Here is a 25,159-nt window from a genome sequence, read left to right as displayed (position 1 = left end):
AAATTTAAACACTAAGTGAGTTTAAACCAACAGAACTGCACAACAGAGCTGTGGTCTTCATTACTGATTTATAGTTGGAGTTTCAGAGAAGAAAGTAGAGTTATAACATCATGTTTCAGATAATACAATAAAAATCATCTTTAGACTCTGGTATTATTATAAATTAAAAACTTATCATTTATAGTGTTCTTTCTAAATAACTCTCTTTTCCACCTTCTGTCTGATATTTCTGAGCCATACGTCTACTCTATGGTTTAAGTTCCAGTCCCAGTTTTCTCCATCTACAGCTTGTCAGCTTAAAGTGGGAGAAAAATGCCTGTAGGATCAATATGTTCAAACCACTTGAGGAAAGAATTGTGACAATGTACCAAAGAAATTTTGTGGCATAGTGACTGATAAAAGTTCCTAGCAAGAAACTGAAATAAATGTGTGGAAAGTGGATTTTTATACAGTATTTCCTTAGGGAGCCCATTTCTTATCAAAAGGTATCATTTTATGATAAAAATCATTATTTATGTTTGGCAAAACATTTCTATTGTACTCTTTAATAAAAATATTTTTCCCCTTGAACTGATTTGAGATTAATGTATACTAGAGTGCAAAAATATGGTTTTATCTTCATAGGAATTTTTTTATGAATAGTCTTTGAAGATGTCTCTCTCAAGGTGCAGAGTCTCCAATTCTGTCTGAATTGTTTATATTTCTCTCTCACCAATAACATCTGCAGACAAGGTTTTCTGCAAAGTCAAATCATAGCATTTTGAATTAAATGTAAAATCCTTAGTGATGGAGCTCTTCAGCAGGCTGGATGTAGCTCTAAATAAAAATTGATTCATTTAGTTTCAATAAGAAGGTGATGAAGGCTCCACCTGAACCCACCTGCCTATCTGGCCCTGCAGTGGCACTCAGAAGCAGCAGTCCTTCTTGCAAGTGTGCTGTGGTAAAGATGTGAAATCTTTGCCATAGAGCTGGACCCTGCTGGATAAATCCACAAATAAGACCAATCCTAAAATCTCCAACTGGTCACGTACAGCTGAAAACTACTGCTCTGTAAAGGAAAATCAGCATTTGGGTTATGCACTCTCATAGTTAAGGATTTAACCCACAGTGCCCCAGCATTGCAAAGTCTCTGTCAAATTGCATTTAATGGTTTCAAGTTTGCAAGATAATTAAAAATATGTAAATGCAATACTGCAAAATATATAGCTGTTTCATATAGCAGGTCCTACTCTTCTCTACTTTATTGAAATATTAATTATGATAATACACTGTGTTGGTCTCTTTTGGTGAAGTGAGGTGGCTGGAGACACCTTTCTTGCTGAAGAGAGATTTGTCTCCAGTAGTACTTGAATTTTATAGCTCTCATCACATTCACAGCAATTGTACTTTTCATGTGTTCTTCACATTTTAGGCTAACAAGTTTGGTAATATTCAAGGAATGTAAAGCTAGGGATCTAAAATACTTATTTAAGTTACAAAGACATTCAAGCATTTCTACAAGGTTATTCAGGGCAGCTAAATTAGCTCCTGAACAGAGATTGTATTAACATATTCCCGGCTTTTTGTTTGAGTCCCACTTATTTCATGTGAGTTTATTCAGTAAAGTAAAATCTTTTTTGAGATTCTGCCAGCAGCTAGCATATCTGTAGGTACCAGTAAAGTAAAATAGAGATGTCCAGGTACATCTGCAAATGGAAGAGCATATAAAAAGTCCATTTGGACCCTGTATTTACAGATTATTGACAAAGCACTCATGCATCTAGACCATAAGCAACCCTAATATTGAGAGAGCAGTTTGAAAAGTGAGAGAGAAAGAGACCTGAGACCACGAATGAAAATAAAATTCAAGACTTTTTTTATCTGTGCTGCTTTAGCACTAGGTATGTTTTCAGAGAACAACTTTGCAAATAAGGAGCAGATATTTCTTACCCACGTAGGTTTATTATACGAAGATTATTGACATTTCTATAGAAATCATTAGTAGCATTCAATCTGGAAATTATTCATTTGTATAAGGAGGGTAAATAGTAATACATGTTGAAAACTACCTGATCTAGCCCAACTGGTTAATTCACAAACCCATACCTGTTTCATGAATGCCTATTTCTTGCCATTTTCACTGCTCAAATGTGTGTTTACACATATACACACACAAAATCTCAATTACAACTTTCCTCCTGGGATGCATTGAACTAAATGGAAAATGGCTTCTTTTTCCAAATACCCTAAATCCTTGAGAGAGGCAGAATTATAATGGAGGATATGGAATAGTACTATGGAAAGCAATAGTATGCTTTTATTTATACCTAAAAACACCTGCTAATTCAGATGTTCAATTTAAAATTGAATAGACATCAATAATTACTCAAATAATAAAACTTCTGAAATGGGTGTAGGCCAGTAGTGTAATATACCATCACAGCTGATCTTCTGAAGCTTCAGCCATCCTCATTCATATTCATCCAGTGATAACCAGATAAATAATAGCATTATCACTTACTTCAGTAATTAATCAATGTAAAAGCAATATCTGGGACTTTGGACTGGAATGGAAAGTAGTAGTATTGTGTTTATTAGCTGGAATACTAAGGATTCAGCTGTGATGACATCATGAGTGATATTCTAATGAATTTCTGAAGCTGGATACATAAGCATTCTGATGAAACTAGAATGACCTCTTTCAGTCTCTCATTGGCTTACTCTATCACCTATATCATCACTATAGAATCATTGTAACACGGCCTGGCTTGGAAGAGACCTTAAAGATTGTCTAGTTCCAACATCCCTGCTGTGGATAGGGATACCTTCCCCTAGACCAGTTGCTCAGAATCCTGTTCAACGTTTCCAGGGATAGGGCATCCACAGCTTCTCTAGGCAGCCGTTCCCGTACCTCACCACCGTCATAGTAAAGAATTTCTTTCTAATATCTAATCTAAACCTACTGGCTATCAGTTTGAAGCCATTCCCTCTTGCCCTCTTACTGCATGCCCTTGTAAGAAATCCCTCTCCATCTTTATTGTACCTCCCTTCAGGTACTGGAAGGCAGCGATTAGGTCACCCCAAAGCCTTCTCTTATGAATCTTTTGATCTTCTTATTAAGAGAATCTTACCTGCTTTTATATCTTATGACTTCTTTTTTGCATTGTAATGCTACCTTGCACTGAATTTGACTATCCTTCTAGCTAAAGTACAGTAATAGTTCTTGGGTGTTATTATATTTCTCCAGTGGGAATGTACTAGGGGACTATTAGGTGCATATGTTAATTTTTCTATATTGATTAGCTTCATTTACTGGAAATTTCTTTTGATTTAAATTAATAGCCATGATAGACATGGCTACACTTTCAGGAGGGATTGTAAGTGTGTAGAATAATTTTGAAGGCGAGTCACACATGCAGCAATATATGAAAGCAAAGCATGTGCCTGAGGTGAGGCAGACACCAAATTAGTGTTTTGCCCCTCTGTCTGATCTCCCGTGATAGTCTTACTATAATAAACATGTAATAATAACGTTTGACTATGACTGGGTATGATAAATTAAGAGCTTGAAAATAAATTTACTGTTAACATGCTCTGTCTTCTGAAACCTGACACACCATGTCCAGAAAAACAAAACAGAGGTAGTAAGAATCAAGGTGCTTGAGGTTCTTTCTTCAGCACAGACAGCACTGTAGCATAGATGAACCTTAAAATCTCCAACTTTTCCACCAGCTTCAATGGAGCACTGAAACATATCTTTCCTGTCTATCCTCTGCAGGGAATTACTGGAATGCAGCTTCTTTCGTTACTTCATCATCTTACCTCCACTTCTCCACCTTCCAAGGGGAAACCAGTGCAGACATCTCTTTCTACTTCAAAACATCAGCATCAGATGGGGTGTTTCTTGAGAATCTGGGGAACACTGACTTCATCAAACTGGAACTGAAATGTAAGTAATAGACTTCCTATTACTGTTCTTGGCAGTTGAAATATTATGTTGAATAGTAGATTTTAAAAAATGTGTACCATTTAGTAAAATGTGAAAGCTGTCTAAATCCTGGAAAAACTTCCAAATCAAGCTGCTTGATATGTCTTCAAGTTGCCTTTTATGAAAGGAGTGCTTGAAGTATATTTGAATTGTTTATTGAGGGGAAAACACAAAGACAAATAAAACTGGTAACATCAATTACAAAAATGACACTGACATGAAAAGGGTTTTCAAAATTGTATGTCAGAATTATTTCTTCAAAATTTATGTCTTCAGCTCTGTGTGCTTTTCTATTTTATTTCATGGTTGCTTTGGAAACAGGGGAAAGGAGGAAAAAAGAGGCACCATCCTAATCAGCACTGCAAGGAGCCAAAGAACTGAAAACTTGCATATGATATTTAAAAGCCATAAAATATCTCATAAAAATAAATCTTTATCAGCATTATCTGTTAATAAAATCACTGATCTGAAAAAGAGGGTATAATGACACCAAGAGGCAAGTTATTTTATTATTCAAACCATTTTTAATGTCCATGGGGCAAACTTTCCAACGAAGGTGCTGAAATCCTCAGCCGGGCCTGAATTCTGCTTAGTGGAGTTGAAGCAGTTGAATTAGGGGGAAACATGTTTTATGTCTCCTTTGCTCTCCCCTGACCCTGCCATAAACGGGAGCAGGGAGAAGCCCTCTGTGCTATGTGTGGTTGTTATTACAGCCTCTAGCAGCACGTTACAGCCTCCCTGCACTCCAGCACTGGGGCACTGGGAAAAGTATGTGTGCTTCCTTCGCTGCAGGAGCTGCTCATGGATGCCAAGGACCCAGATCTAAATGTTGTAGCACAAAAGTCAGTGAGTTATTAATGTTGAAAGAGAAGCAGTTGGCTTGTGGACCCTACATAATCTGTACTTTTATGCAGATTCAATGTGATTTACATACACACATTTAATTTGAAAGCAAAGAGCCATTTTCAACACTTCCCAAAGTTTAAACACACAAATCAGAAAGTAGATATTTAGAAACCACTAAGAGGTTCCTTTAAAATGCATTTAAATTTTTCCCTCCCAGTAAGAATAAAATGCCAAGTTCCATTTGGGTGACTTTTTTTTCTTTCTTTCTACAACAAATTTAATTCACATGACTTAATCCAATTTCTCTAATCTGAAACTTCAGTGAATCAAAATTGCTCCTATTGAGTCACAGTGAATAGTCTTATTTGCTTTACCAAGGGGCAAAGCCTTTTAATAATAAAGTGGCAACTAATTTTCATTTCCTTTTGAATTTAAGTAGTACTTACAATCAGCTGATGTGGGCATCTTCAGAGCTTCTTGCTTTTCTACTTTACTCAGTCACTGCAATCAGACCAACCATGCTGTTTGTTACTTAGCTAAAAAGTGACACTATCAGTGTGTACAGGTGACTTGACAGCAACTAAAGTTCTTTTGAGCTCAGCTCAGGGTGAATAATAATCATGCTGCAGTGGCTCGCTGAATAGATGTACCAGTTCAAGAAAGTGGCAGTGTGCTCAGAGTATCATTATACAGGACTTTAATTTTAAACCTTTTTTAAACCTATGCTTGAGATCCGCTGACTTTGCTGAGACCTGACATATGCATAAATTTAACCTCTGCCTCATGTCCCTGAATCTAAACTTTAGATTATAAATTCTTAATGGAATAATTTGAAATATCATCCGTAAGGAAAGATGAAAAACAACTGTAAGAACTATGTAGACTGTAATTGCTAAAAAATACAAAGAAGTTCCTTCGATATAGTTGCATTCACTCTACCATTTTTCTCTGGAAACTATTGCTTGAAATTTTCAGAGCTCCAGGAAAAGGCCTTCCTGTGACTTAAGTGTTCTACAGGTCACAAATGAAAAAGTGGGTTCAGTAATAAAGAGAAACTCACCCTCTTTTCTGAATTACACATTTATTAATGAATGTTTGTTTTACGTATTTTTGAGGGTTTTTTGTTCTAGTCTGCACTTATGGTTTTCTGCAATTCATTTAAATGAAGAGTAAAGTTTCAGAATTTCAGCAATACCTTACATGGCTCTACTGTTGACACTGCTGCTTCTTAAGCCTGTTTCCTTTTTGTAGCAATCCTGTAAAATTAATATGTGAATTTGTTTCTAAATAGGAACATAAATTTATGTCAGTAAGGTAATTACAGAATTATCCCCACACTCTGAAGAAGCTTTCCTTTGGCAAGCTGCTTTTCAACTACCTATCACATTCTCTAATAGAACAGCTATTTTGTATTAAAGGCTTTTTACATAAAAAGACCATCTTTTTACATAAAAAACCATCACCACATATTTACTGAAAGCCGTTTTGATTCACCCAGTGGATTGCTTCTGTCTGTTCATTGCCTTCTCATACAGGTACAGTTCTCACTGGAGAAGGATGACTTCCTACAAAGCCTGTTCTCAATTTCTTTGCTTTTTGCCATTCCAAAAGGAAAATGTTAAAATCAGCATCCTGCATGTACAAATTCTATTTTCTTTTTCCCTTCTGTGTAAAATAGCTATGTGTACCTGTAATACATGGTTAATGATGCATAAGCTGAGCTCTGTAGACCAGAAACCGAAAGGTTCTACAGTATCCAGTATTTTAATCAGCTTGCTGCAGTTAGTGAATGCATTAGGGAAACCAGTCATTCAGTCTATTAAAATTCTTAGCTTCAAGTCTTTGGAAAGGAGTTTGCATGTTTTATTCTGAGCACAAAAGTGGTTACTAGGAACACTCATTAAATAATTTTACTGCATTCTGTCTTTGAGTCTAATAATTCTTGAGTCTTATGTTGTCTTAGGGTCTAATAATTGTGCAGACTTTCTAACTCTCCTGACACATATGAAAAAGAGGTGACATTTGCAGTGTCTTGAAGAGTAACTTCACATGCCTTCAGCAAAACCTCTGATTGCCATCTCTGAAGGGGGGATAGAGGAAGGAAGGGAATACCATGGGTTTTTTATTTCAGAAATAGCTTTTGCAAACGGCTGACAAGGAAGGGTGTCAAGAAAAAAGCAGGGATAAAATGCTACTATGAATGTGGCTGAAGACATTAGCTATTCCATTTATCAAGCAACTCCTCTGGCAGGCTTGTAGTTGTCACCATGCATGGAATAGTTGACAGAGATGTAGAATTACCTGAAGCCTCAGTTTTTAGATACATCAGTAAATCTACAGAACCTCATTGTTTTCATAGCTGACTGGTCAGCTGACAATGGCTAGGATTGCTTAGAAAGGTGGTAGTTGAATAAGGTATTAATTTTTCTGTAAGGCAGGGCTGCCTTTTCTGTAAGACAGGTCAAATTTCCAGATTATTTTAAAATTAGAACTGGTTTTTAGAGTAAGAAAGAGAGGATGTGTTCTCTTTTAGAATGCGTTCTCTTTTTTTTCCTATATATTTTGTCCGTTTATGAAATATGGACTGAAGATTTTAGAGTTATGACTATGAAAAAGTAGCTACTTCATACCTGAGATGCTTATCAAATAAATCACATTTGAATTTTCTGTTTGAGAGGTATCCCAAGTTTTGGAAAAGATTTGCTCCTGAAAGCAAATTTTGAAGGGGACATAATTGTGGTTATTTGGGAGGAAGCATCTACCGTCAGTTTCCAGAAAACTCTCTCAATGACACTGTCATATAATTCTAATGAAAGATATATTCTACTCACTTCTGCAGCTCCTCTCATCCCAGCACCTCCAAGAAATCCACAGACACTAATGAATTGTGTCTCACTGTTACTATTCTGAAGTAAACAGCAAGTCACTTTTGCAATTGAAAAAAAAATGAGGCTTAGAGGTAAAGGTCAGCTTGTGTTTGGTCCTGACATTAACATGGAAGAAAAGAAAGATCTTATTAATTTTTGTAAAAAGCTGGGAACATTTATAACCACTGCATTCAGGGATGTCACTTGGCTGACAGCCCCTAAAAGTGCCCTAAAAATCTCACCAGGGAGTGATCACCGAACTTGGCAGCTGTGAAAGGGATCATATGGAGTGGCTTGCTAATGAGAGCAGCGCCATGGCTGTACTTGCCATGGGTGTACTTGCTCTGTGGGCAGGGAATGCTCAGACCACTCTAATACCTGACATTTGCACATGGAATGTCCCGTGCTGCTTCTGAGGCTCAGCTGTTTCTATGCTACTTAGTTGAGACATAAGTAACTCCCCCAAAATCAGACAAGTAACAGTGACAGACTAGGGACCATGATTCCCATGGCTGTTTGGTTCTGCCCAAAAAGTGTTCATTCCTCCAGGCTGAATGCTCTAACACATGACTGATTAATACATTTCCTTGCAAATGTCTTTCTCCAGAGGCATCCTAAGACGCGATTCTACCATATCAATGAGTTTTTCCGCATGATGCTCAGAGTCTCATATGTTAAAATAAAAGCAGTTTATGTTTTCCACCACTTGGTTTTTCACCTCAGTAAGGAAACTGGTGTGACCTTCATTGTTTCTTTTAATTGAGTTGTTATTTTGTTTTCCTAGCAGAAGGTCACTTTTCTATAAAACACCCCCTAGGAAAGTATGTTGCATTAGCCACATGTCAAAGAATGGATAGGACACTGAGGAATCTCTTCATCCCAGAGGCCCACAAGAAGTTATTAAATTAAGTAGAAAAACATTACATTTCTTCTGGGAAATTTATGACCCAAATGTTTTTACAACAGTACTTGCAAACTGTCATTCTATTCCAGGACAGTATGAAAGTTTCAAACAAACAGAAAACCTGGTCTGAAGAACTGCAAGCACTATTCTTTGAAAGACAAGATTCTGTTTCAGATGAGGCAGGTGATGCAGTAATGCCTGATATTCAAACAAACCAATTTATGACTCATCTGAAAAGACCAGTTCCACCTCTATTTTGTTCCAAATTAGCAGATGGGGATAAGTGCCCAGTCTGGCATGTGGGAGCCAGCCAAAGGCAGCAGATAAACAATCCAGCTGGGGAGCAGGCTAAAATTGACCAGTAGAAAATCTTAGTCACAGAGCTGTGGGGAAATTAAGGCCACCTTCTGTAACTGGCTTGGACGCTGACAGACTATAGTACAGGTTGCCTTACTTTGGTGTCCCTCAATGTCAATATGGCATTCATGACCCTTCACTATACAGTGCATCCCCTCAGCATTACCCGTCTCCTTTTGAGGGTGATTGGATGCCTTGCTCATTGCCATAAATGCCACTTTAAAAGTAATTTCATGTGCAGTGTCTTATAAATCAGTTACAGCTCACACAAAGCTCAAGGTGGGAACTGGTTGGTATTCAAAGAGCATAGTTGTCCCTGACTTTGCTTTGCCCTAAAGCCATGCAACACATAGCAAACCATTACTGGCACTACCACTCAGTAGTTCATCTCAGGTCTTCGTCCTTATTTCCAGTCTGCTTCCTGTTACATGCTGACATTGCAGAGGCTTTGTTACCTTTTTCATGTGTGCTAATCATTTTTATGCAGAAAGTAAATATTTGCTATGCTGCACAAAATTGCCAGCTGCTATAGGCATATGACAGAAACAAACCTTCTGGGTCCTTGAGTTTAGATCCTCACAGTCACAGACAACCAAAATGCATAACCTGTGTCTAGCTCCGTAAATTTATGCAACTCTCTATTGAAAATAGTTTGAATCTCTGCCAGCTGGACAACTGTTTCAGACTCACATCTTTGTTTTTTAGAAGTCTTCTAATTCCTAACGGTTTGGTTTGCATCTTTTCTTTACAGCCATGAATTCTTGTTTCAGTATTGTTCTTTGGCTGAACTAATTGTTTTCACTTCCTAGCATTTACTCTCCCCTTGTATGCTTACAGTGCAATCAAATCTTCTCTCAGCTTTTAATTGCTGTGTTAAGCAAGACAATCTCACATAATCTCTTCTCATAAGATATTTTGTCTTGTTCCATTCTCTGGTTAAGTTAATAAGGTTCTCCCTACTCACTGCACCGTGAACTCTTTCTTAAACACAGGTAATCCAAACTATCGACATTAATTCTGATGATGGTTTACCAGAGCCCTCCACAATGACGTTGATTCTTGTGCTGCGCATTTGTCCTAGGAATTTTTGGCTGATTACACTGGGATACTGTTTGTTATGTATTATTTTCTGACCTCTCCAACCTTGTGTTACTGGACAAAAAATAAAAATAGACATATGTTGAATTCTTGTGCAAAGGTATTTATTATAATACCAAATATGACTTGACCCAAACCAAATTAGAGGTCCTCTAATTTTCTGATGACCTATACTTCATCCATCTCATCAACAACCTCTGCAATTCTGTTTTCCATTGCTGCTCTTTTTGGAAAAAAATCAAATATGCTAAATCCATAATACTTCTTCCAAAAATCAGAGAGATTTTTAATCAAAGAAGTATATCTATTGCATTGACTATGGTAAACCCATTATATGCTTTCATATTGTTTGTGTCTGCCTTACATTAGGCAATGATATCTATTTCACTTGCTGATTTTATGGGCAGTCTTACCTTGATTGACTGCAGGGCAAAATCTTGTCAGTAAGTTATTAAAGATATGGTAATTCCATTAATTTACATATTCTTTTTAATTACCTGTAATTTGAAGTAAAAAGACACCAAAAAAACTCTCATTATTTTTTACCCTTAAGCAGGCTGATGTGAACCAAAGCCAATCACAAACATCTCAGCTCCAGAATACTTCAGTTATGAGAGCCTCCAGGTAGTTCCTCCTGCAATTTCCACCTGGTGTTCTCCTCCTGGGACAAACCTCTTTGCCCATCAGAGAGAGCAGAAAGGAGGGGTGGGGGAGGATGCACACAAAGACCTGACTGTTTTGTGTCACTGTCCCTCTTACCTTTAATCCCAGTCACCAACATCATGCCATAACTTGAAATGCAGTGAGTGAGGAAATCTGAAAGTGTCCAACCAAGATTCATTGTTTCCTGAGGCTATGTGGCCTGAATCCAGTGGGCCTTCTGGGCCTAAATTATCTAGATATTTTTGAGAATCATTCTTTTAAGTGGATAAAGAGAATCTTGGTACCCTGAAAACTCTCTTTTTTCTTTAAGTTGAACTTTTTAGATAAAGTGCTAGCAATTGTTCTGTTAGCCTATTGAAAGACTAAATTAGTCTTTATTGGTTTTACCAAGGCAATTCAGTTTTAAAGTAGGAAAAAGGTTTTCTGTGACTAGAAGACTAGATATAATGAAAGTGGAGGTGTTTTTAATAATAATACAGTGGTATCCATGGTGCTTAAAATATTTATGCAGATGGTTAATTCAAATTATGTCAAGAGACTGACTCAAGTAAATATAATTATTTTCTCCCTAGGTGTTTGTAGGTAGATGCTAAATGTTCACATAGAGTTCTGACCATAGATTTTCCTAACACTTTGCAGCATTTCATTATTATTTAAATTGTAGCTTTAAAAAAATGTTAAATCTTATTCTGTTTGAGTTCTGCCTTTCTATCTTGCCTTGCTACAGTTGTTCTAAGGAAAATTAATATTTCTGCTCAAAATTTCTGGTTTAGAAACTTTGAATACATATAATTTCTTACATTTTAAAAGGAAATAAAAACTTAATGCAAAATTTTGTTTAAAAGTTAATAAAATGGTAATCTATTTTTTAAGAGGAGTTACTATACAAGGCTGCCGTAACACTATCTTGCATAATTTAGACTTTTTATACCCTCTTGATCTAAATTTATTGACTTTGTTTTTAAAATAGAGCTTTTTATCTCAAATCATGCACTGCAGACAGCTCTCTACTTGTCTGAAATCTTAGAAACAAATGTTTTATAAATACGTAAATCCTCTCACTCACCATTTTATGTTCTCCACTGCTACAGCAGGAAAAAGGAACAGGTCTCCTGTTTGCTTTACATTTCCTGAGACTCATGCATACTCCAGCAAAATATTTCACAAAAGGTGGATAAACCAGGCAACTCCCTCATTCATGTACTGCATCAAGTTTTCTACCTCTAATTTCCATGAAGTCTAAGATATTTTTGCCTCCAACAGATCAGTTCTGTTTCCCAATCTTGTACCTCTCCATGATACTTCTGGTTTGTATTTTTAGTAGATACTTCATCCTGCTGCAGGATAAAAAGCAAACAATACCAAAGATGTCTTTTTCCACATTGGGAAATCTCTCCTGGATTTTGGCAACTATGAATTATTACAAGCATATTTTCCAGAGCAGAAAATCTTTGACTCAAACTTTTGATAAAAGTTTGAGTTATCTGGGACACAGTCAGCTGGGTCCATCTACCCCACCTCCTCACACGCACCCTTTTCACATACAGAGTTGCTACACTAAAGACAAAATTGAGTCATATTTTTGGATGGCTTTTCTTTATTGTGGTAGTAAAGTGCATAGTGCAACGGAATCCTTACCCTGATGGTGACCCTGGACAGCCACAGAGAAATAAATAGCCATGAAAAATTGCTTATAAAAGAGGCACTAGAAACGACAAAACATAGACAGCCAGGCAAAAAAAATCAATAAATTCATATCATCATGAGACCCTGTTGTAATGCAAATGTTTTTCAGTAGCTACTACCCAGGCACCTAAACATCTTTACAAGTCTTAGCCATAGTCCACAGCAGAATTTACAGCTAATAAACAAATTACAGAATAAGGAAAGCACCACAGAAAAGGAAGAAAAGGACACAGGGAATGTGCTTTCATAAAATCACATCACAGAAAAGTGACAGTCTGGATGTCTAGCTTTCAAACATGCACCAGGCTCTTACCACTGTAAGTATGATGCACAATTTACAGTTTTGAGTGATTTTAATTACATTCAAATGTGACATATTTGAGAGGGGCGTTGATATCCTTGTGTCTGTTTGTAAGCACTTAAACACATTGCTCAGCAGCTTCAGAACTGTGCCAAATTCATAACAATTTTTCATAGAAAAATCAGCCACTCTCTCCTCTCCAAAAACCTCTCTGATCCTTTACCATGCTCAGATAAAATCTGATTTCATGAACATTACCACCTGCTTTTATTTTGCCTTTCATCAAAAAAAAATAGCTATGAGTTACACAAAACCCTTTATATGCTGCATGGGAGAGCTCTGTTCTGATGTCTCTGCTTCCCCCTTGTTGTGCTGCCTTCTGTTGTATGGGAGCAATTCAGTTTTGTGGTAAAGTGCTGCAGTTAAAAAGATATAATGAAGTATATTATAAGCCACTACAGACAGGAGAACACACATCTCCTCCCCTTTTCCACTCAGTGCACTGACTACAGTTCCCTTTGTGTGAATCGTCTGTCACAAAAGAGACCAGGAGATATTGCTGCTGTATTTTTTTAAGCATTAGTAACTCTCATGAGATGAATCAACAGACCTTCAATGAGTCACCATTCCTGTTCCTTCCTTCTTTCCAGGCAGCTAAGTAGTTATTGGAAGAGAACTGACTGGATGGGAAGTAACATCTATCTGAAATTGTATTTATTGCCTTAGAATTGAAGCAAGTGGGTTTTTTCCAAGTCCTGCTCTAACCATCTAATGTTTGGCTTTAAACAAGCCATTTCACATCTCTTTTCTTTGGTTCCTTGTTTATGCAGGATTGATAACTTTTTTTTTTTTTGTCCTCATTGCCCATGGCTGAAAACTGCTGTATCAACTAAAATACAACCATAACAGTATGGAAGCCATTTCCAAGTGCTTATCTACAAGACAGTTGCAGAGCACTTAGCATAACTGAAGTGACTAATAAATAATGATAATAAATAATTTTTTCTTAGGGCATATTTGGCCTTTGGATGATCTTTTATGAGAAAACTTGGTACTTCCATTAACTCAATTATTTTTCCCCCCCAAAGCAATCTAATGTACTGTGTAGGAAGACTGGTATTTATTTTTGAGTGGTTCATTGGCAGTCAAGATTATATCAAAGTGAGATAAAATAACTTAGTTATTATCAAAATCAAATCCCTCCTTATCTCTGTCCTTACACAGATGTTTACTCATGATGAAAAAGGTGTTGTACTGAGTTCTGATGTCCCTTCATTTTGAGCTCCAGAATAGCTATGCCTTTCCAAAATATTGCAAGTTGTGTAAGTGCTTGTCTGCCAGAAAGGGAACTGCTGTCTCTCTGCAAGACTAGAGCAGTCAGGATTTTTTTTTTTATTTTTTTTTAACTACCTTGCACCTGGAGAGTTTTTGGCCAGTTTCAGGTAGCCTGTGTGCAGTGCAGTATAGCACTTCTGAGTCAACTGGTATATATTGTATATTTAAGATTAAAACCACAGGGGAATATAATGAGGCTCAGCATGGATGCAATAGGCAAAGGTTATCACAGTAGAGAGAGTATATTCCAACCTAGGAAATGAAAAAAAAAAAAAAACAGGCTAGTTATTCAGTCAGACAGACAAATATATCAAAATGTGTTTGATCAGTCATAAAATGAAATTATGAAAGAATTATTTTAATATATTTGATTTCCATTAATCCAAAGATGCTTTGTTCCTGAAAACTGAAACAAGAATTTAGACTTATTACCTGTCCATTTGTTGAAATTACTGGTCCAGCTGTAAATGTAACTAGAAAGATATTAAAATATTGTCAAGGAAGTAGGACAATAAGGCACTAAAGTTCACTCCTTTTAAATATATAGCAAAACAATTTATTTGTGCACAGTCTTGTCTCACAATGTAACAGCATAGTCATATGCATAAGAAAACAGCAACTCTTGCTAAATCAGGTCAGCATCTCTCAGTAGATCTGATTCCCTGTCCATTCTCAGGGAAATGTCACTACAAGTTTACAGCTGCCAGATGTAGATACTGCACGCAGCAGAGACTGAATCAAGTGCCTTCAGGCTGCAAACCAAATGGTGGAGAAAATGAGAATCAAAAATATGAGGACAGACACTTTAGGGGGTGCTTTTTCCTGCATTCAACAAAGCATTTCCTTTATTTTTCATTCTGATACAATTTTTTTTGGTGTGCAGGATACTTTGAAAATTTTAAGATAAAAACAAACTCAAAAGGTCATAAGAAGTTTCAGACATTCTGAAGAGTGATATATTCCTAATAAAATTGCACAGGAATTGAATAAATTCTGTTTACCATAAATGTTCACCAAATCTTTAGTCTTTGGGAAAAAATCCAGCCTTGGATTACTATTTGTATCGTTTCTAAATATTATTATATAATTTCTTCCAAAACTTCGATTATTAAAGCCATTCAGCTACATGTTTTAATTCCTTTACCTTTCCTCTATAAGTTAATCTCCCTTCTCCGTTCTATATGTTTATGGACTTCCTGTGACTGAAGGTAAAAGGAATTTAAAAATATTTCCTCCAGGCAGCAAGAATTTCACTGAGAGAAATCAGTAATTCTGTTACAGAATGTCAGAAATCACTAATATTTAAAACTAAGTTTACAGATACATCATCAAAAAATTAATGTCAATAGCTGTACTTCTTACTGTACATGTTTTTGCAGGGAAGTAGTATTTTACCAATACATATGGTAATCTCTCTTCCCACACATCTCAAGTCCCTGAACATCAGGACTGGGAGGAAAAGGGTTCTCTCATTGCAACTCAACTCAGCTTCAAGATTCCCTGAGGAACATGAGCAAACAGAGAGCCCTGGGATTTACAAGATGCATCCCATGGTCCTGTGAGAATTTGCTATTGTAGTTGCCAAGCTATGCTCTGTGATATTTGAAATATCATCACACTCAGGGAAAGTCTCCAATGACTGGGAAAAGGTAAAGAAGAGAACTCTGGGAACTCCTGGTCAGCCTTAACTCTCTGCCTGGTAAGATCATAGAACAGATCCTCCTGGAAGCTGTGTCAAGGCATATGCATGACAGGGAGGTGATTAGAACAGCCAACATGGCTTCACCAAGAGAAAATTGTTCTTATCTAGCCATCAGCAAGTTCTGTCAGGGCTCTGGGAGAACATCTCATTGGGTTCCATAGATTTACATATATTCTGGTTCCTCAGATGGTCGTGAAACTGATTTCTACTTAGAGTGAGAAGTTCTTTGCTCCCCCAGTCCTGCTGTCCATCCCCTGGAGAGGGATGGGAAGAAAGGTTTTCACTGAAGACTTGAAGGCAAAAGAGGTGTTGAGTACCTCAGCACTCTCCTCATCCATTGTTACCAGTGTTCCACCACTGTTTATTGGGGGTGGGTGCACCTTCTTTGACCTTCCTTTTCTGGTTAACAGACCTGTGGAAGCCCTTTCTATTATTCCTTGCATCCCTTGCGAGTTTCAGCTTCACCTTGGCCTTCCTCAGCTGTATTTAATCTCTGTACTCTTCCCAGGTTTCCTGTCCTTTTTTCCACTGCCTGTGCATTTGATTCTTTCCCTCTAATTTGACCAGCACTTCCCTACTCAGCCATGCCCATCTCTTGTTTTCCCTGCCTTATTTTCTTGTTCCTGGGGATTGCCAGATCTTGTGCTCTATAGAAGACTTCCTTAAAAATCTTCCAGCTCTGCTCTGCTCCCCTGTCCCTGAGGGCAGTCTCCCTGGGAACACTATTTAATAATCTCCTTGTGGAGCTGGAAGTTTGATTTCCTAAAGTTTGCCTGACTTTACTCCTTACCTGATCCATATATCTCAGGACTGCAAAATCCACCTGTGCATGATCCTGATGCCTTGACAGGCTACCTAGAACAGAGGCTAGACAGTGTTAGAGGAATAAAGTAGGTATTTATTAAAAGGCCTCTGAAGGATACACCCTGGGCTGTACAAAAGCCCGGCTGTGGCTCCACCCAAGATGGACTCCGAGTCACAAGTTTTCACACTTTTATAAATTTTGGTCCATTTACATATTGGGGCTAATTGTCCAATTGCAGCTTCAGGTTTTGAAGTCCCATCCTCCCCGATTGCTCTCCTCGATTCGCTGCTGTTTATACTTTTTGGGCCCAAAGCTGCAGTGGTGTTCTTGGTTCTCAGGCTGGAAAAGGATTGTTTTGTCTAACTAAACTGTGAAAAGAACTTGCCAGCACTTTATATGAAGTTCAGAGTTATATGCTCATGCAGTACAGAATCTGGAAAATATGAAAGCTAAAACTTAAGAAATAAATCCCTTCAGCTCAGGCTGTCTCCAATCTTGATGTTCCCAATTCACTCGTTACATTGGTGACCCTCAGACACAGATGGATTGTTCATTCCCTACAGAATATCAGCTTGTTCTAAAGCTTCAGAGACACAATGAGCCTCACTTGTATTGTATCTTGTGGATGGATTTACACATGAGAAGTGGATCTTATATAATATTAAATCAAAGCAATAGCTTTATTCATTCTTTTTTCCTTCTCGGCACTTATGTAAATGATTGCATAAGATTCAAAAGAATGTAAAGTTTCATTATTTTTCTTTATTTTACCTGTAACCCGCAGACAAATACAGAGTGTGTCTAGTCTGTACAATGAACCCCTATGTTAGAGAGATCCCTGAGCTGTTTCTGAGAAAGATATAGCATGTCCACATAAATCAGCACTCAGCTATGCTGGGATTGATCCTCCGTGCAGTATAGTCTCTCATTAGAACTAATTACTGTTGGCACAGCATCATGCTGATGCAGCTGTGCAGCTTCCAGAGCTGGTTCATTTGGCACTTAGCTCAGGGATCACTGAAGTCTTGGGCATGGATGCACGGATGCATGGATGTCATTTGGTCAAATGAATGAAGGTTCTGCTCATTAGTTCAAATGGACTTTTCATTTGGGAATTAGATAAATGATGAAGCCATCCAGATGCTTAGTCCCATTATTGTAAATACAGTTATGATTTTTGACAACTACCTGATTATTAACAGACAGCCAAACTACGCAGTAATTCCTGTATTGCAGTCAAGCAACTTGGATCAACAATTTTTTTTGTTATGTTGCTTTGGTAGCTTTCATTTCAAGTCGTGTCCTTTGAGACGTAGCCTCCTTAGAGCAGGTCCTGTGTTCCAATATGGCACTTCAGGGTAGCATCTGTAGCCCTTTTCACCTATTTCTGACAGCCAGGAACAACCTACCAATGTTGTTTCCATGTCAGCATTGGCATGACCTCTCTCAGCCCTGTGCAAATGAGGGCACCAGGGAAGGCAATTTAGAGATTACTTTGTGAAACTATCTTTAAACACAAAGATCTGAGTATCTAAGCAGGAAGGGTGGAGAGGATAGTTACTTTCAAATCCTAGGATGCCTTCTTTTCTATTCAGAATTTTCTTTTCTATTAAAGTTATTATTAATAACTACATATATCAGACCTGATCTTGACCATTTGGTAATCTTGACCATCTGATAGATTTCATAGAAAGATGTATAGATCACTAGCTCGAGAAACATCTATCATCTCTCTCTTTTTATTAAGTTTTCTTTCATTTTCAATCTTTCCACTGAATTCTGTCTAGAGGTTCAGACAGTGAGCCCTTTGTCAGAGGTGTATCTACAAACAAACTGTCCAAGAAGTTTGGCAGATGTTGCCTTTACAGAGCTACAATATTTTCAAGCTGTTGTTTTCTCAGAACAAATGTGTCTCTGGCAGATTCAGTTTACAGTTTATAGCTTATTGTTGTAAGCTATTTTACAGCCAAGTGAGTGAACTCTGATTCTAGATGTAGCATGGCATTTATGTTCTAAGAATGGGATTTCAAAAGGATTCTAAAGACGTTAGAAACTCGTCCCTTTGATGTAAGTCAACTAAAACATCAGTCAGTTCCATTTGAAGGGTATAAAAATATATCAGGGATGTAAGAGAAACAAAGTATGAGGGAGGACATGAAACTATGTGTTTCAAAGAAAGGATTATGGAGAAGAAGGAGAGAAATAAAGAGATAGGCATACATTAGAGAGGTGGTTGAGAGAAGGGTTGTAATCCCTCTTCCTTTTTTTTCCCAGTTTATGTGTCTTGAGAACATCCACCTACTGCTTAGCATCTAGTTAAACAGTAACTACCCATCCATTAACATTTCTTTCTTTGCTGGCAGCCTCATTATAACCAGAGATCCTAGCCAGAAATTCATCAACAAAGATCAAACTAGAAAACAGGGGAGAAAAAAGATACTTGAAACACAAGGAGTTCAAGGAAAATGGAAGATCTAGCTGCACACAGATCTTGAATGACAGAAATGTCCATTAGCTCATGTAACTTGACCTTGTGCATAGCAAAGGACATAGAAATGTGTGCTGCTTCCCCTGCAGCTGACCCCCAGAACTTGTGTTTAACTAAAGTATATGTACTAGAAAGCCTTGAAAGGAAGGGCCCAGGAAGCATGGACTCCTACAGACAATGTAGTCATAGAATCATGGAATCTCAGATCAAAGCACGCCAGGTTAGAAGAGGCCTCAAGGATCATGTGGTCCAACATTTCTTAAAAGAAGCACAGTCTTGACAAAATGTCCCAGCACCCTATCCAGCTGAATCTTAAAAGTGCCCAGTGTACCTACCACTTGTGAACCTACCGCTTCCCTGGAAACATTATCCCAGTAGCTGGTTGTTCTCATTGTGAAAAATTTCCCTCTTGTGTGTCCCCAGGAGTAACATGCACACACTACACTTCATCTTTTCCATGTGACTTCCTACCAAAAGGATGTCTCCATCTTCTTTGTAGCCACCCCTTAAATACCAAAACAATGCTGAAAAGATCTCCCCCAAGCCTTCTTTCTCAAAGCTAAACACAGCTTTCCTCCAATAGGCTTTCAAGTACTTTGATCATCTTTGTGGACCTTCTTATATTTGTCTTTGTTGAACTTCACAGGTTCTTGTCATTCCAGTCTTCCAGCCCTATCCAGGTCTTCCTGCACAGTGGTTCAGTTGTACCCCTTCATTTTTATGAGCAAATGCCTCATGGATTAAAGATGAGGAAATGGTGAGACCCAAATAGAGCTAAAAACAACACAGAACAAAGAGTTAGAAGGGCATTTTGTTTGCCAAAGTTGCTCTTCTGTGTTCTGAACAGATGGCTGACAACATCCTGAGACCTTAGAAAATTGAATCGATGAGAGAAACGTGTTCAGATTTAATTATACGTAATCGCACAAGGCACAGAAAGGGTAAAAACTAAGCCACAAACCTCAGTGTATTGAGTGAATTCATGAAGTAGGAGTACATAAAAAATTCACTCTTGTTCAATTTTATGAAATTTTCATCACGAAACCTTGTTCTGACTGCATAAATTAAAACCCACATAAACTTTGTTTTTTTAAATAATTAGGCAATTTCATACATTTGTTCAAAGCCTGATTATTATTCTCATTTCTTAGAAAAACTGGCTTTGGTTTTACAGTATTTGTTAGACTAGAAAATGAAATTATTATTAGGAAAATTAACTTCATTACCTAGAAAGTGACCAGTACAAACCTCTGGTCATATTTTTACAGCTCATTTCTTTCATCTTTTCGGAAAAAAAATCTTGTGCTGGGTCAGTCATTCTGGATAAATACTCACATATGCACGAGTATGTCAGATATTTTTTCAATCACCCTATTCAAATGTTTGACAAAGTAACACCACTGTCACATCAATCAAAGATGCATTTGAGTAAAAGAGATAATATCACGTGAGGATTTTATGTGTAGACAGAGACTGAAAAGTATGGCATGCTGAGGGAAAAAAGCTAAACAATTGCCAGTCTTCTTTTATAAGTTACACTGAACTCCTGAACAAATTGGATGTTGTACTGGCTCTGGCTGAGGTGGAGTTAGTATGCTCCTCAGCAGCCCATATGGTGGTGTGTTTTGAATTTGTGCCTAGAATAGCATTGATACCACATCAGTGTTTCTCCTATTGCTAGTAGTTCTTGCACAGTGCCAAAGCGTTCTCTCCATCCCAGTCAGGAGACTGAGGGTAGCAAAGGCATTGGAAAGGGACACAGCCAGGACAGTTGATCATTGACCAAAAGAACAACACCTTGCTCAGCAGAAAAGCTGGCATAGAGGAAAAAGAAGGAGTGGGAACGGCACAGTGTGCTCAAACCTGACCTTGAACTCTTCATTCCCCCAGCCTTGAGAGTGAGGGTCTCAAGAGATGTGGGAAGATCAATTACCAGTAATAACTGAGACAAAAAGAATATTGAGTACCTCAGCCTTCTGCCTGTCAGTTGTCACCAGGCTGCCTGTCTCATTTTTTGGAGGTGTGAAATTTCTTTTGTCTTCATTTTCTGACTAATGTGCCTGTGGTCAGATATTCATCCATTTCTGTTAAGACCTGTCATCTTACTTAGAGATGTCCCTGGTTGGAAAGTACTTATTCCATATACTGAAAATGGAACTAAGAATGAAGAGTCAGAACCAGTAACATAACTTGTATGGGAGACATCTTGTTTGCAGCCTCTGCCCATCTGTGAAGCTCTTTTCATTGACATATTTCATGTTTTTTTTCAGTCTGTCAGTCTGGAAAATACGTTTCCTCACCTTTGGTATGCGAATCATGTTTTTGGGTAGGTTGAGGAAGGATCAGGGAGTCCATAGATGCAGTATTATCTTCTCTAACTTTCAGCATCTCAGCAGATACAGTCACTGAAAATGGCCTATGATGAGAAGATATTGCTGGAAAGCTATTCTTTCCCTAACTATAAGAATAAATATAAAAATATAATATAAATTTATACAATTGGTACTAATTTCAAAGGGACTGATATTTTCCAAAAAGTACAAATTTAATTACATATCTTTTAGGCTGTGATACAAATTTTAGTTTAAAGCCATGCATAAAGTTAGATTATGCAGGGACAGAGCTTCTACTTGAAATATCTTTATTTGCCAATTTTCTTCACTTTCCCCTTAAAAAGAAGAATAACTTTCCTTTAAAAACTTAGGGATACTTCTATCCAGAAGACCAAATGTTTGCAAACAAAGAAGCATTCTTGTGGCGGTTTTCAAAAATTCTGCATAGATAATAGTCAAAGTACACAGTAGCAATATTGACAATGTCATCAGCTGCCTCAGAATAAGAGAAAAAGTATGCTAAGAGGTCCTTATTTTACAGTCCTGTGGACAGACAGCTTTTGGCAAACTATTCAAGCCTGACAGTGAAGAGATCTGAGGCAGTTCTTCAAAGCAAAATTAAAGGAGAATTATACACACACACTTGAAAATAGACTTGAACACAACATAGAATTTAAGTACTGGAGAGGCTTTACTCTAATTCCTACTTTGCCTGGGTTTATTGGCAGAACCACTGAAGTTACAAAACATAATATAATTAAAACTAAATATCTTTATTTCTGTAACAGCAAGCTTTGGCTTATACACATTTTGGGTCTTGTAAAGTGCAAAAGGACAAACAGACTAAATTCATGGCTTATAAAAGGCAGTTTATTTCACAAATTAAATTATTTTATTCAGCAGAGAACAGAAAGAACAACAGCTTTTCAATTTTTTTTTTTCATTTAGAAGTAGCAAGTTTTGAAAAACAATCAATTACATAATAAATTTGGGTTGAAAGCACATTTTCTGTGAAAACTTTATTCCTATCCATTCTGTTTTCTTAAAAATGCTGTCAAGTCAATCTGATATAACCTTGTGAAAATCTATTAGGTCAGGTACAAAAATATTTTGCACCATTTATCAGCATTGTTAGTGATAATGAACATAGAGTGGTGCTTTTACCCCAATTTAATGGCCTTGCTGAATATGAGTTTTATAATGGTGCATTATCAATTCAACCTCAGCAGAAACCACAGCTCTACTGGAACACTTAGACCCTAATTGGGTACCCAAGATCTTTGAAGGGCATTAAAGGGAGATCTGGCTTTTGTGTGTAGGAGAACCAAATTAAATTGAACTCTTGGTTGTCTTTACTTCTATCTGTTATCCTCATTTGTGAATACTGTAATTGATAATCCATTCTCTTTTAACCCTTTTATCTGATCTTCTACCACCAGAATAGAACTTGCAGCACAAAGATATATAAACTAAATCTCAATAAGAAAGTCATCATTATACTACTTTATTAAAATAATTTATATATTATCAATCACAGTCAACATTCAGTAATAGTTATCAATTATATATTTGCCTAGGATGACCTGAAGGAATGACTAGTAGGGCTTAAAGGAAATTAATAAAATTTCTAAACATTGTTTTAATCATACATTATAAACAGATCACTGAAGGGCTTACTAAAGATCCATTTATTTTTTAGCCATAAAATGTCACATGGATCTTAACCATGTAACACCACAGCATTATTAGTTCATTGCAAGAATAAATTTGCCCCTAAAAATCAAAACAAATTTTAGACTTCTCAACCATTTCTTTATCAAAATGCTTATTCCTTAATTTTTTTTTTTAAAAAGTAACCTGAAAGGCTGCAGAGTGCAAAGATTAATGCAATTGGTTGAGGGTCTGCTGATGACGTCAAGAAGTTTGACTTCTTCTAAAAGTCAAACTCCTACTCAAGTTAGAAGGAACTGAACGTGCCTATAAATTCAGAAAGATTAATAGATGATGAAAAGATGACGTAGCAGTGCACATTTGTGTCTGATATGACTCCTTACTCTTTGGGAATTGTAAGTGAACGTGTTTACAAAATAAGACTGCAAACACATTGTGGACACGTCCTGCTTACTATTTCAGCTGCTACCGAGGTCTCCTTCTCGTTTGATGTTGGAAACGGGCCAGTGGAAATCGTGGTGAGATCTCCCAACCCGCTCAACGATGACCAATGGCACCGGGTCAATGCTGAGAGGAACGTCAAGCAGGCCAGCCTGCAGGTGGACCAGCTACCCCTGGAGGTCCGGAAAGCTCCAACAGAAGGACACACGCGGCTGGAATTGTACAGCCAGCTCTATGTTGGTAAGGTGCTGAGGAGGAAGCCGGGCTTTGCTTTCACGGTGCTGAATATTCTTTGCCTCGTGTCTTGCCAGCAGCAGTTAGTGAATGTGGAAAGCCGTGCACCTCGAGTGTTTGTGGGACAGCAAATTGGGGGGAAAAAAAGAAGAAAAAAAAAAGGGAAAAATGTGTCCATTATTACAGAAATACAAAGATCAACTAAGAGAAAAATATTGTGCATGAGAAACTTCTCCTTTTTGTCTCTTTCCACCTGCATCTCCTGGCTGAAAGTGCCTCCAGCAGACTGCAGCACCAAACTCCCTTTTTGCTGAGAGTCTCTTCCCAGACACACGAACACTTTTTCACCACAGAAGTGAAAATTTCTGCTGAGTTCTTGCCAGGACTGCATGTGCCTGCAGTGCCCATCCTAGCCTCTGCAGCACTTCCAGACTCTCTAGATTTGATCATTGGCCATACTTTTGCATTCACAGTTCTCACTGCAGTCTTTTCCCTTTAATCCCGTGGGCTATTTACTCATTTGATGTAGGAAAGCACCACACAGTGTTACACAAATGCATTCCCTGGAACCAAGTTAGTCCAGCTGCTTTCTGGAGCTACTGGTTTCCACTACATTTGGGGCAGGCTATTCCAGCAGCATTTGTATTTCTCCAACTGTGAGCCGCAGGGCTGCAAAGTGCTGACATGCCAAGTGCCATTAGCTGGAATCAGAACTGCATGAAATGTTGAGCAAAGAAGCACTTTCATACTTCTCTAGATATCTGTTACAAGACAAGAAGGAAGTGAAAAGAGAAGAAAAATTATCTTTTTTCTCCATGCTAGTCAACATTCAACTCAAATGAACTAAAAATTATGTTTAAAGCCTCCATTGCCTTAGTAATCAGCCCAGTGTCACTGCAAACTGTGTATAATGTGTCACCAGATGTGCAGGTGTTATTTACAAGCTCAGATTCTCCTTTGCTGCTGTGATCCTCGAAATGGCAGTTTCAAAATAAGCTGAAAGATAAAGTTTGTTTAAAAGAGGAACACTTAACCTTTAAAAAATACCAAGGCTTTTGCTGTAAACAGGAAGAGATGGAATTCTTTTTCCTAGCCTGAGTTCTTTCAGAATTGTTGATAATGATGATTTTATTTGTTAGTTTTGAATTGACTGTATCACCAGCAATGTTTTGAAATATATAGTACCTTTGTTGCCAAAAAAAGAATGTCATAATCTGCACCAGATTTTTTTCTTTCTGAATTACATCTATTTCATATAACTTGGTGATTGGAGCACACATACCAGAGAACAGCTTTAAACTTCACCTGGAGTCAGACCTAGAATGGATTTGAGTTGGAGTGCCCAAAATGAATACCTGAATATCAGGGCCCTGGAGGGTAATGCTGAACAAGAATTGTTTTGGTGCCTCCTTTTCCTTATAATAGAATAAATATCTATTCTTTGGGTGAGCAAGAAGGCCT

General features: G+C 37.5%; 1 protein-coding gene across 1 annotated transcript in view; it reads left to right on the top strand.

Annotated features, from left to right (window-relative positions):
* CNTNAP2 (contactin associated protein 2) overlaps positions 1 to 25,159 on the top strand; it is a 1,019,478-nt gene that overhangs the window by 901,957 nt on the left and 92,362 nt on the right. The window contains exons 16-17 of the mRNA XM_038163912.1: positions 3,758 to 3,928; positions 23,486 to 23,704. Of these exons, the coding sequence (XP_038019840.1) occupies positions 3,758 to 3,928; positions 23,486 to 23,704 (390 nt within the window). The remainder of the gene's footprint in view (positions 1 to 3,757; positions 3,929 to 23,485; positions 23,705 to 25,159) is intronic.

This window comes from Motacilla alba, chromosome 2 (genome assembly GCF_015832195.1).
Source record: "Motacilla alba alba isolate MOTALB_02 chromosome 2, Motacilla_alba_V1.0_pri, whole genome shotgun sequence".
Taxonomy (NCBI): Eukaryota; Metazoa; Chordata; class Aves; order Passeriformes; family Motacillidae; genus Motacilla; species Motacilla alba.
The sequence above is the reverse complement of the archived record's forward strand: the minus strand, read 5'-3'. Positions and strand labels throughout refer to the sequence as shown.